Source organism: Chlorocebus sabaeus, chromosome 10 (genome assembly GCF_047675955.1).
Source record: "Chlorocebus sabaeus isolate Y175 chromosome 10, mChlSab1.0.hap1, whole genome shotgun sequence".
Classification (NCBI taxonomy): Eukaryota; Metazoa; Chordata; class Mammalia; order Primates; family Cercopithecidae; genus Chlorocebus; species Chlorocebus sabaeus.
Genome location: NC_132913.1, coordinates 10,118,195 through 10,131,925, shown reverse-complemented (window position 1 = coordinate 10,131,925; position 13,731 = coordinate 10,118,195). Strand labels below are relative to the sequence as shown.

General features: G+C 38.4%; 1 protein-coding gene across 22 annotated transcripts in view; it reads right to left on the bottom strand.

Annotated features, from left to right (window-relative positions):
• The window catches only part of CLASP1 (cytoplasmic linker associated protein 1), a 309,125-nt gene that overhangs the window by 45,285 nt on the left and 250,109 nt on the right, over positions 1-13,731 (bottom strand). For all 22 annotated transcript variants that reach the window (XM_037988107.2, XM_073019596.1, XM_037988110.2 and 19 more), the window contains 3 exons: positions 13,557-13,700; positions 3,831-3,974; positions 3,191-3,297 (listed from right to left, as the gene is read on the bottom strand). In XM_037988107.2, coding sequence (XP_037844035.1) covers positions 3,191-3,297; positions 3,831-3,974; positions 13,557-13,700 — 395 coding nt within the window. The remainder of the gene's footprint in view (positions 1-3,190; positions 3,298-3,830; positions 3,975-13,556; positions 13,701-13,731) is intronic.

The window sequence follows — 13,731 nt, the reverse complement described above, 5'->3', positions numbered from 1 at the left end:
GTTTTTCATTTACCCTAAAATCACATTAGGTAAAATATAAATATGTACTTCACATATTTATATAGGCAGTTTACTCTTTCACACAGAAATGATGTCTAACAGAATGTTTTACAAAAGTTTAACCTATTATCTACAGCATCTCTACTACTACTGGGTTGATTAAAAAAAAAAAATGACTTCCTCACTGGTGAGAGATATATACATATATATTTTATATATGTATTTATTATTTATAAATAAATAAATATGACAGGGTCTCATTCTGTTGTCCAGGCTAGAGTGCAGCTCACTGAAGCCTCCATGTCCTGGGCTCAAGTGATCCTCCCACCTCAGCCTCCCAGGTGTGTGGCACCATGTCCGGCTGATTTTTTATTCTTTGTAGAGACAGGATCTCACTATGTTGCCCAGGCTACTTTCAAACTCCTGGGCTGAAGCAGTCCTCCCACACTGGCCTCCCAAAGTGCTGCGATTACAGGCATCAGTCACCATGTCCAGCCGCTAGTGATATTTTTAAACAATTATCAGATTTAACATTTTAGAATAGTTTCTTACTATCATCATGATCCAAGTATAGAAATTTTGAACTAAAAAAAGTTCATTTTGACAGTTAAAATTAGACTTAAAACAGGCCAGGTGTGGTGGCTCATGCCTTTAATTCCAGCACATTGGGAAGCAGAGGTGGGTGGATAACCTGGGGTCAGGAGTTCGAGACTCTGTCTACTAAAAATACAAAAATTAGCCTGCTGTGGTGGTGTATGCCTGTAGTCCCAGCTACTCAAGAGGCTGAGACATGAGAATCGCTTGAATTCAGAAGGCAGAAGTTGCAGTGAGCAGTGATCATGCCACTGCACTCCAGCCTGGGTGACAGAGTGAGACTCAGTCTCCAAATAAATAAATAAATAAATTTGACTGAAAACAAATAATTGGTAATAGCTTTTCCCCTACAGAATAAAAGGCTAACACTGTTTGGTCAAGATAACTCAAAGGAATGGCAGGTTGCAGAAAATCAACAATTTAAGAGCAATGCTCAGAAAAAATAGCTGAGATTATATACAACAGATCTGTCTACCTTTCTATAGTCTCCTTAAATGAGGTAACCTACTTAATTCTATTTAGTGCAATAATCCATTTCTTTTATCATTTTCCTTTAGAAAATATGTAGCCTATTTGAATATTTCTAGTGACATGATAACATGAGGCAGTTTTTCCCACTGCCGGACAGTTTTAGTTGCAAGAAAAACTATTTCTTCCGTAAGCTCGAGTTGGCTGAGGCCATCTGGCTATCTATGCACTGAATGATGGCAAGTTTAAAAAAATGTATTTTTCCATGAAAGAAACTACATAAATAACTCCCTATAGAAGAATCTGATAACAAGAAAATATTTAGACCACACATGAACTACCGAATATTGAAAATAAATCTCGTTTCTTCCACTGATCTGTAACTATAAACAAAAACTAAGATGAGGCCAATTAAGAAGGGATAATGACCTTGAAAAACAAAATTTTTAATGACTTGAGGACCCATGGAGATTTGACTTAGCCAGTTTCAGCTCTGATGAATGATACTAACAGCATTAACAAGTTTTTACTTAGATTAGTAGCACAAATAATAATAAAATGCTTAATATGAGTTATACCTTTTGACTTACTATCTAAAGAATGTGCCACCCTAAGAATGCAATAACTAAAAGACGTATGAACTGTATGTTATGGAAGAAAAGACTTCCCAATTAATGTTGTGTAACTATCTCTTCTAGACAGAGGCAACAGTTTACAGAAAATTCAAGTTTTGCATAAAAGTTTCTCCACTAGGAAAGATAATTTTATGATTTTACTGTCACCACTGTACCACCATATTCTTTAGACATACATGGTAGTATTAAGGAAAAAAAAAAAAAAGGCTAAACCTCAGTCACACCTGGGGAAAGTCAAGCATATTTTCATTAGTCTCTGGTCTCAATTTTTTAATTGTAACAGCCTGTTGAAGCCATGACAATACAGACCAAATCTGGAGACAAAATATCACATTGCCATCTACCTAAATATAGTGCAGAGAGACATTTGGGGCAGCAAACATAAGGGCAATCTAAACAGCAAGATAAGACAGCTACAGAAAATACTTGGTTTCACCAAGAGGAAAATACACATTTCTTATGTTCCAAAGTATTTAAAGGATATGAGGAACTGGAAATCTAGAGTGATAAGGAAGAAGTGTGGGAGACTCTTGATCATTTAAAAAACTAAATGTAAAAGCAATTATGTTTTGATATCTTCCTAGTAACAAGGTCCCATTAAAGGGAAAACAGCATACTTGTCATACTGTCATTTCATTTTCAGATCTCGGTGCCAGCAGCCTTCAGGACAAAAGCTTACTGGTTTGTATTGTTAGTGATCCCAAAGAGTTAATCCTTAGACAGAGCATGTGTGCCCCTTGCTGGTCCAGACACTGGCTCTTTCATCAAAATTCTGGCCTGTAGGGCAACTACTTTGAGTGGGGCCATGGGTCACTCCCAGCCCATGTGAGGGGGTCACTAAAGCCACCACACAGACTTCTAAAGGCTCTGGTCAGATGGTGAAGTATTACTAAAGATCCCGACAAAGCAGGTTCTCTTTTTAAGTCACTGCCTCAGCTTCTATAGGGCCAATATTTGCATGGTCCCAATAAGAGTATGAAATGTAGACCCAATTTTAGTTCTCAGATTCTAAATCACAGTCCTTCAGAGCAGCATTCTGCTTCAAACATGACAGCAACTATGTTTAGAATGACTACTTGGGTTAAAAAACTACCCCAGACTTGGTGTAACTGACTATAACAAGTTGGCTTGGATGACTAAATACCTTCAGGTTCTACCACTTGCAGAACAGGTAATAAGCTTCTACATGGATTCTATGCAAAACAGTACTAAATGTAAACTTTCAGTTGTAGGTACTATTAGGTACCAGTGAGTGTTTAGAGCTACTAGAACCAGAGAACATTCAGCACACACCACTCATCTTACCATAGAAGTTAACCCCTTTGCGGAAGATTATACAGTTACAACTTGAGTGAAGACTAGAACCCATGGTTCTTGATACTCAATATTCTTTTTGTTATTTAGCTTAGTCTAAAAAATCTAGAAATAGGCTGCACAGCAATTAAGGTGCTTTAGTTTCTTTAATCCTGTGGAAAGTAAAGAAGTGACCTTACCTTGGAGACAGACCCCCATGGGAACAGTTGGTGGGTGAGGTTAGGGGGCTGGTCCTGCTGCTGGTGTGTCGGGAGGGCGTTCGGCCAATCGTATTGCTTGGAGAGCCCTGGGGTGAAGCAGAATAGGCATCATTATTCCAGTGCTGTACATAGAATATTATTCTATTCTCTCCTTGGTCTTTTAATCCACATGTAAATAAATGGGTAGAATCTGCCCAGGATGGTTCCCCCGCCCCTCAGAATCATAAGGCCAATTTTAAGTGCATATAAACCAAAAATGAATAATCATCATACAGGCACTCCTGGAGTCGAATGACTGATGTTGGGTGTGCCAGAGTGACAGACAAAATTGAGCATCTGCATCTTTCCAGTGTTGAAAAATAAGACCAACTCAGTGAATGAATGACTAATTGGATAGCCTAGTGAAAATGTAGCTGACTGAACAACCTAAGAAAAAAGGCCATACTTAAATATCAGATTCATTCATTTACGGGGCTCAGGATGGCCCCGTCCTCAGGATGCTCGGCATTTCCTGAAAGAGGACAAGGAAATGGGGTACTCTATGAGAGTAGGTTCTAGGTAACAGCTCCGCAGAGGTCATGGACATCACAGAGGCACCAACCGTGACCAAAGCACTCACCACACTGGTGTTACTGGAATTCTTGAGGTGGTTGTGCAGGAGTTTGGTGGCACCATCCTGGAATGTTTTTGGCAAGGCACCAAGTAACATGGTAAATTCAGGAGTATTCAATTCAAACAGAGAGATTAGCACAATTTGTGCTGCCTAGAAAAAGGAACCATGATTAATCTATGTAACGTACAATAGGTCCTTCATCAAAATGTTGATAAAAGTTGTTTTTAAAAAATATTTTATACGTAAAATCACTAATAAGAGGGCATTCTAGGCATCAAAAACAAAGAAGCATCTGAAGAAAATAATATCAATCATTAGTCTGACTTCAATCTGGAAAATAAACTCTGGCTTCACTTTAATGTCCTGGCCTTGGAATTCCACAGCACACTAATAATAAATTCCTAGAACTTTTCTTTTGTTATCTGGTACTAGGAAGGAAGCTGGTAAATAGCTAAATGAAACAATTAAAAAGTTTAAAAAGTTTAAGATTGATCCCACTTGAATAATTCAGAACTGAACAGGGATCTCAGTGCACCTTGGAGAGCACATATTTTTAAACAAGCTGCATTAGGTTATCTTGAGAAGCCACATTTCTCTTGACTAAGAAACATGAGAAAACGAGTACAAATACCTCAGAAAAACTTCTACTTTTACACCTATAAACCAAGGAGAGAGACTTCTGAGAAGCAAACCGGACTTTGAAGGAGTCTACATTAAAAACATGCTCTTCTGTCTTTTGGAAAACGTTCTACTTTTGCTTATTAATTGAGTCAACACACTGCAAGCCTGCTTGTAATGACTGTGGTAGCAAGGTAGGCAAAGCAGTAAGAGTAGTCAACGAGACTCGGGCTTCTAGTAAGTGATGTGCTTTCTATGGATTTAGTAGCAGGCAATCTGAGCTTAAAGCACAATGCCTGAGGAATTAATTATAATAGTTTTCATTTACAAAAGCCAAGCCAAAAAAAATTTAGTAAATACTAATTGGCATTTCTTATTAATTTCTAAGAATCAAGGGAAAGAAAAAGACACAGAAAACTGTCTGTGAATATAATCACTTCTTTTTCGTTTTTAACCATAAAGATTTTACAAACATAAAGTCTTTCCAAAGACCGTAATTTTTAACATTGCAGTAATTATTCAGAATTTTTTTCCATGACATAGAATATTACACAAAAAATGTGCTTGCTGAGAGAATCTTTTGGAAATAAAAATCACAAAATAGTTCAAGGATTTTACAATGCTACAATTAATTATACGTCCAGTTAGGACAAAATTACTATTTTGTGCATGGAGAAGGAAAATAAATCCAAAAACCCAAAGGTATTTAACCAAAAGTAAGAATTAAGAATTTAAAAATATAATCAAAAATTACTTTAACATTTTGAAATCATTCATCAAAGCATTGGGCAAAAGTACATTACTTTTCCCCCCCTTTAATTTCAAATACAGTCATCAATACCTTTTCCACCCAAATTAAATCATAAGTGGCCAAAATATTTTTATGACATGGGCAAAAAACATTATTATTGATTTTACTAAAATATGTTTTTCTACATTTCATTTTGGAAACATTTTAAACAAATTATCTGAAGGAATCTACTTCACCAACAATTTAATGTACTGTTAATTTGATATGTACATTTGTATAACAGAACAAGTTTTTCCAAAACTCATGCAAAATAACCTGCATATTTTTAAAACACATTGTATTAGGTGTTAGGAAAAAACCAATGCATGCAGAAAAATAATGCACTACAAGAAGAAAGAAAGCAGCAGCCTGGAATTGCAGCAGGAAAAACACATCAATGTCATCAATTTAATTAAAAAATATTGGCACTTAAATTTTGTTGACTGAAAATGGCATCTGAAGGTTATAAAACATATAATTACCTTCTTGAATAGTATGCTTTTTATGTCAAATGTGCCACTGCCTTTATTTAAGAGAGAGTATTTCTTCCCAGAATGTTATCTAATGTCACAAGCTAACTTGAGGCTTTTCATGATGCAAATTATAAACTTAGTAGCTTAAAGTATTTCCAAAGTAAAATCTTTTAAAAATAAGATCCAAGTTCTAGAAACTGGTAGAAAGTATCATTTAAATATACATTTTTTTCCTAAGAAAAGAGGCAGGGGTCTCATTGCCCAGGCTGGAGTGCAGTGGCTATCTACAGGTCCAATCACAGTGCTCTGCAGCTCGAACTCCTGTGCTCCAAGCAATCCTACTGCCTCAGTCTCTGGAGTAGCTGGGATTATAGGCATATAGTGCCCGGCCCAAGTATCCAATTTTTAAAAGATTTTATATCACAGTTTTGCAAGGAATTAGACTGTTATTATTTTCAAATATTTTATCTCTGACCCTCTGAATTAGTGAGAAGTTAAAATGGAATCCAAGCAAGGAAGAAAACTGGGTTATATTTATTATTACCATCAATATGATCTCATTAAACAAGTAATTCCAGATATGGAACTGGGCTGGAGAGATACATTTAAAAAGCCTGGGGCATAGCTCATGTTCACTAGTGACTCAAAAAGCGGAGTACGCCACTGTTCTTGTCTGCATATTTGAACTGTTGTCTTCGTAAGAGGCAAGACCATTAGGCAGCCAGATGAAAAACTCAAGAGTACTGCTGACTTTTTCTAATGGGCAACCCTAGGGTAATTTATTTTAAGGATCACACGGCAACTTAAAATGAAATGATTCTCACACACACCCTCATAGAGGAATTTGAGAGGTGGGATTTGTAAAAGGTTCTTCATATCTCACTGCTACCATATGAAGAAAACTCCCAGGGACATCAACTGTCTTGAATGTTGCACACCTTATAGCAGAAAGGAATTCTTCCTAGCAGATCAGATCAAAATAAAGCTTTGCCAAACACTTCAGTGTTGTTATTAATTTGGGAAAACGAAATTTGAGAGGAAAAGCAGAGTTTTCCAATTTATTAAACAACTCACTGCTCCCTTCAGACTCTCAATAAAAATTGCTTCATAAAGTCACCAAAGAGAAACTATTTCAAAACCTTCAGTCATTTCTCATTTAGCATCTCTCCTTTTTTTTTTTTTTCAAGAGATGGGGGTCTCGCTATATTGCCCAGGCTGGAGTACAGTGGCTATTCACAGGCATGATCACTGTGCACTGCAGACCCGAACTCCTGCAATCCTCCTGCCTCAGCCTCCCAAGTAGCTGGGACTACAGGCGTGTGCCACTGCTCCAGCCTACTATCTCTCCTTTTTACTATTCTATTAAAATATGGTAGCAGTCGACACAAACATGGCTATATCACTGAGAAGATAGTTAATCATAAAACACACCATAACACAAAGGTTGACACAGGCACACATACACACGCTCATATAGTATAATATTAATTTTAGATTTATCAAAAGCTTCCCAGTGCCTTCATTATCAAAAGCTTCCCAGTGCCTTCACAAGGGCAACTGGTATTAATAATCTAAAATGCAAACAGTGAAGTGTGCTGTTTGAAATTAGTACACAGTTTTCAATCTACCTGTTTACAACTTTCTTCCAAGTTTCCTTCTCCAGGCCCAGAGCAGGTTGAAGCTGACCTAGAGGGGAAATCCTCACCTACTCGACTACGCTGAAGCGAGGACTGGCAAACAGGAAAGGTGGGAGGATTGAATCAGAGAGAAGCAGAAAGTGCCTAAACATGGCAATCTGTTAGCTACAAAAGCATTTGGCTTCTTAGATAAAATCAGCGAGACACACATGATTGAAAGTTAGGAAGAATCAGAATAATAACAGTAGCTGCCAGTTTTAACCCTCAGTAGCATCACTTGGTCTTTTACTTAATAAACTTAAAAGTAGTATTCTTGCTTCAGGTGATGAAATGGAAGATGTCCAAATAAGACTTGAAAGAGTCCGGCATGGTGGCTCACACCTGTAATCCCAGCACTTTGAGAGGCCAAGGTGGGCAGATCAACTGAGGTCAGGAGTTTGAGACCAGCCTGGCCAACAAATGAAACTCCCGTCTCCACTAAAAATACAAAAATTAGCTGGGTGTGGTGGCATGTGCCTGTAATCCCAGCTACCCAGGAGACTGAGGCAGGAGAATCACTGGAATCTGGGAGGCGGAGGTTGCAGTGAGCTGAGATCGTGCCACTGTACTCCAGCCTGGGTGACAGAGCAAGACTGTCTCAACAACAACAACAAGAAAGACTTGAAAGAGACTCACAGTCACAGTTAAGCTGAGATTCAGTTATTTGATAGTAAAACCCTTAGCTTTCAGACTAGAGGCATGCTGCCTTTATAATCATATATATTTTTAAAGTCAATTAGAAATCTCACCTTTTCAATGCAATTTATGCATTAATACTTCTCCCTGCTCTAGCCAACAGCATCTTTATACTTCTAGGTTTCTTTGCCATGCCTTCATTGCCCACACTTCTCAAAACAAGGTTTGGGGGCTAAATCTGTTGCTTCATTTGACAAAGAGAATCACATGTGATAAGCTAACATACAGGCATTCTAAATTCCAACATGTAAACATACAATTAAAATTCTACTGCCATTACCACATTCCCTCTGACTGATCGCATGGCTTCCTAAATCTTAGAAAAAATTCTGGTACTCAGTTTATTCCATAAATAACAACAGCAGCAAAACCAAAACAATCATCAAAAAATAATAGCAGAGCTGCAACTGCAAATAAAATGTCTAGGTTTTAATATATTTTATTAATATATTAATACAAATTTAATCTGCTTAGTAATGCCTGAGGTAAGTGTTACTTATGTATTTTAGAGATGGGTCTCTTTTTGTGGGTGCAAGCAATCCTCCCACCTCAGCCTCCCAAGAAGCCAAAATTATAAGCACGCGCCACCATGCCCAGTTTGAGGCAAGTATTATTATTCCCATTTTATAGACAATAAACAAGAACTCAGGGATTAAATTACTTGCTCTGATCCCAGTGAGTGGCAGACGCAGAAGTCAAATGGAGGTCAAACTCCAGAACCCACCTTCTGTCTATCAGTAATATATACTATTATCTTATGTCAATACAGTGCATTAAGAAAGGTCTAGTGTACATCTGCATACTTTCATCACACAACTAAGTTAGTCAGGGCTCCCACACTGAGAAAATGGAAAAGTTTACTTTTGGAATATAGTAGGCCAGTTACAGACTGGGTAGGGCTTTTTCGTCTTGTCCAAACCAGTCTCAGTGTGGTAAGCACACCTCACTGGTGATTCGTTCGTGTTTTGATTTTAAAAACACCTTAACAATTTAAGCACCCCTCCCTCCACAATGTGAAACACCCCAATATACTGAGCTAAGAAGGAAAACAAAATATTAGAAATGCTAAAATCAATGAATCTGAGTTATATCAGCTTGTATCAGTTTAAAATGCTTCAAAAGTGCTTTCACAAATATGGTTGTATGGACTTAGAGAATGTCTGAAAAGTCCCCAGGTACTCTGTTTACATAAAATATTCTCCAGAGATGAGTCTGAGAATTTACTGTATAAATTTCAGACTGAAGGGCTCTTCTGTATTTAGAACACCCACCCTAAAAAAATTAAAGCAGGACATTAACAGAAGAACTTGGTTTAAGATCACAAAATGCTTTTAAATCACCAAGATTTCCATAATCCCTAATATAACCTTTAAAAAACTCTGGAAATGAAGGATGAGGCAGAACAAAGTTTATTTATACAGACATGTATTTTACGTTTAGTGTGTTAAATGATCTAGATAAGAATGGTACTAGTTTTATTTTTATACAGCTTTAAAATAATTTTAAATCTTATCAATTTTAGATCTTAGAGCAGTGATATATGCTATATCACAATTCTTCTAAGTATTTTAATTTATTTAGGCACTACTTTCATTTTGACAGTACTTCAAGAACATCTCATATTCTTGGGTAAGGCAGCTGCATCACTGACAAAAGCAACTATATTTAGAAATGTTCAATGGATGGTACATCAAAACAGGGAATTTAAATAAAAGTGAATCTACCTCCAAAAAGGATTAATCTGCAGCATCCTAATGTAGAGTTTGAGGACATCTATTTTAATACTGTCCTATGATACAACTATTTGAGTCAAAAGTAATGCTTTACTAGTTAGTGCGGAATGTTACTGAAAGCCAAATAGTTTAGAGCCACGGATATCTTAGATGATTTTTAAAAAAAAAATCTAGGAGACAGAACACAGAAATGCGTCTGCTAAGTAACTTGAACCACATCATAATTTGCATAGATAGGTAAAAAAGCTCCCTCCTAAAATAAGAGCCAAGGAATTATGGAATAACTACGGTAGTCTTCTGCCAACCCTCTAAAAGAGACACCAAAATCCTGGTAGTCAAGACACTAAGACGGCCCCCAAGATTCCCCATAATGTATTACACCCTATATAATCCCTCCCACCCTTAGAGTGAGCGGGACTTGTGAATATAATGGATATCACTCCCATGACTGTGTTACATGGCAGAAGGGATTTTCGAAAAATGTAATTAAGGCCCTTAATCAGTGGACTTTGAGTTAATCCAAAGGAAGATTATCCTGGGTGGGCCTGACCTAATCAGGCAAGCCCTTAAAAGGCATCAGGGAGGCCGGGTGCAGTGGCTCAAGCCTGTAATCCCAGCACTTTGGGAGGCCGAGACGGGAGGATCACGAGGTCAGGAGATTGAGACCATCCTGGCTAACACGGTGAAACCTCGTCTATACTAAAAAAACACACAAAAAACTAGCCGGGCGAGGTAGTGGGCGCCTGTAGTCCCAGCTACTCGGGAGGCTGAGGCAGGAGAATGGTGTAAACCCGGGAGGCGGAGCTTGCAGTAAGCTGAGATTGGGCCATTGCACTCCAGCCTGGGCGACAGAGCGAGACTCTGTCTCAAAAAAAAAAAAAAAAAAAAAAAAGGCAACAGGGAGATTCAAAATGAGAGAGATTCTATGGCTGGCTTTGTTTTAATTTCTCCTTCATTTTGGAATTAGAGTTTTGTCAAACAGTGAATTCTTGGCTAACCGCTTTTTTTCTTTCAGCACCTTCAATGTCATCCATTGCCTTCTGTCCTCCGTGGTTTCTGAAGAGAAATGAGCTGTTAATCTTATTGAGGATCTTGTGCATGGGATGAGTTTCTCCCCTCTTGCTGCTTTCAGCAAGCTTTGGCTTTCAGCAATTAGATATTATGTGTCTAGGTGTGAATCCTTTTATTAAAAGATCTTGGCTGGGCACGGTGGCTCACGCCTGTAATCCCAGCACTTTGGGAGGCCAAGGCGGGCGGATCATGAGGCCAGGAGTTCAAGACCAGCCTGAACAACATGGTGAAACCCCGTCTCTACTAAAAATACAAAACTTAGCTAGGTGTGGTGGAGGGCACCTATAATCCCAGCTACTCAAGAAGCTGAGGCAGGAGAATCACTTGAACCCGGGAGGCGGAGGTTGCAGTGAGTCGAGATCGCACCACTGCACTCCAGCCTGGGTGACAGAGCGAGACTCCATCTCAAAACAAACAAATAAACAAACCAAAAAAAACCCAAATTTTTTTAGTTTGTTGGGCTACTTAGATGTATAATGTTTTTTGTCAAATTTGGGGAGTTTCTTAGTTATTATTTCTTCATGTATTCTCCCGATAGCTTTGAATAAGCAAACGTCCTGGCAGCCTCTACTATCTGAGAATGGCTCCCCGGTTGACAGGCAGCAAGAAAGCAGGCGGCTGAGTTCTACACCTGCGAGAGACTGAAATTTGCCAAGAACCAATGAGCTGGAAGAAGATCTCAGCCTCAGATGAGACTGCAGATCCAGATGACATCTTGTTTCAGCCTCTGAGACATCGACCAGAGGACCCAGAGAACACATGCCAGATTCCTGATTTATTACTGTGAGATAATCTTATTGTTTCAAGGGAAGTATGTGGTAATTTGTTACACAATAGAAAACGAATAAAGAAGTCAAAAGAAGGGAACTTCCAAAACTATAGTTTTTAAAATGATGGCTTCAAAGTATCATTTGAAATGAAATAATTCCATATGGGTAGTTATCATTCATTAATTCATTCAAAATATATTAATGCCTACTATGTTACTCCAGGCATATGCCAGACACTGAGCATGCAGGGTGAGCAAAACAGTCTCCTTACTGCTCAACTTCCCAAACCCTCTGCTTCAGACATATCAGTCTATTTCACTGTTCCCAGACAAATCTCATTTCTTAAACATGACTATTGTCCTTCCCCTAAACTCATCACTTACGCAAACTGCATCCATATTCCACAGCTGAGGATGAATCTTATCTTCTCTAGGAAGCTTTCTATGATTAATACAGAGTGCACTGAGTGACAACATACAGAAAACCAGGCCGGTATTCCATCAGTTTGAAGGAAGCTGCTCAGGGTAACAGGGCCCTAACCACTAAAGTGGGTTTAGAGGAAGCACAAAAACTCTAGGTCCAAGGTAGGGTGGTGGGGAAGATGCCAGGGAACACAGAGGCCAGCCTAGTCCTGAAGATACTGAGGAGCAACACTGCCTAGCAAGAGAATTTGCAAGAACCAGATCAAGACTACATCAGTAGTCTGTATGTCTTGAGGTTCATTCCAGGGCCATGGCCCAAAATACTAGGCCTTGTCTGTGTATTAAAAATCAGCCAAGAGTGAAAGGAACCCCCATCAAAAAAACAACAGAGTGTCTAGGCTCTGCCCTATACCAATGAAATCAAATTCCTTGGGAATAGAGCTCAGAAATCTACGTTGATTTTAATTGCAGCCAGGACTGGGAACTATTAATCTGAATCTTCTCAAATTCCTCTGAAGATCAGGATTATTGTCCTAGAACCTAGGTATAAGTTAGGAGCGAAGGTGAGGATTTAAGTACACCTCACAATGGGAAAGGAGAAGTAGGGGGGCAGGCATGGAAAGTAGCACGTCAGTGGAGATAAAGCTTTGTGAAGTAACACTGTATAATCCAAAATAACTGAAACAAGTGTTGAAGCTCATTCAAACAGTAAATGAACGAAGTGATTTCTGGCAAGATATCTAATGTTCTACTTATATTTGGCTTGAGCTAGTATTAAAATAAGTTGAGGTTTTTGGAGCCTCAGGCTAATAATTCAAAATTATCTGTAATGTTCTGAACAGAATAGTAAGGACAATAAGTCCTTGTTCAAATATTCTAATGTGCATGTCCACAGGGAGTGGGCATTATCATCAAAGCTCGTTTGTTCCAAACAGGCCCTAATCGAGGTAATATGCAAATCTAAAATATGTCTCAGCCTGTAGCAGGCAATACTTAAGTAACATTCCATCGCAGAAGCACATACTCACATATCACACACATACTTATGTGCTACATATTGAAAGACGTTTGCTCTTTTTTAAGAATCTATTGCATCTTATCAAACTTTTCAACCACATTTTAATGATCAGGGACCCTGTAGCCAGCCAGTCCTAGGTCTGCAATTTTGTCTTCAAAGTATGTATTACAAACTGATATAAGGAAAACAAACATCTGTGTAAAAGACACTAATTTACTAGTGATTTCATATTAGAAAATATATAAAATAGATGCCTGGGGAAACCATAAGCCCATCGTGCAAGATCTCAGATTTTCATTTTTATGTTCAAAACCGGGCAGAGCCGGAGAGAGAAAAGAGCAACAGCAGAGCCTTAGGGACAAAAGGTTTGTGTGTGGGCGGCGTGGTGTTCAAGTTTCTAAATACATTTGTCTAACACAAGCCCAGGAACAATCTGTAACTATACGTCGGTTCTCTCGGACATACCTTTCTCACGTCTGAACTCTTTGGTTCTGTTGTCCAGGTTATGATTCTAGAAACAGCAAGCCTTGTCTCACTAGAGTTTACAAAATCTGTTGGATCCATCTGTCTGGCCAGAGACTCAATGTATTTCAGGATTGCAACTTTGACCTGAAAGAGCCAATAATTATAAACATTAAGT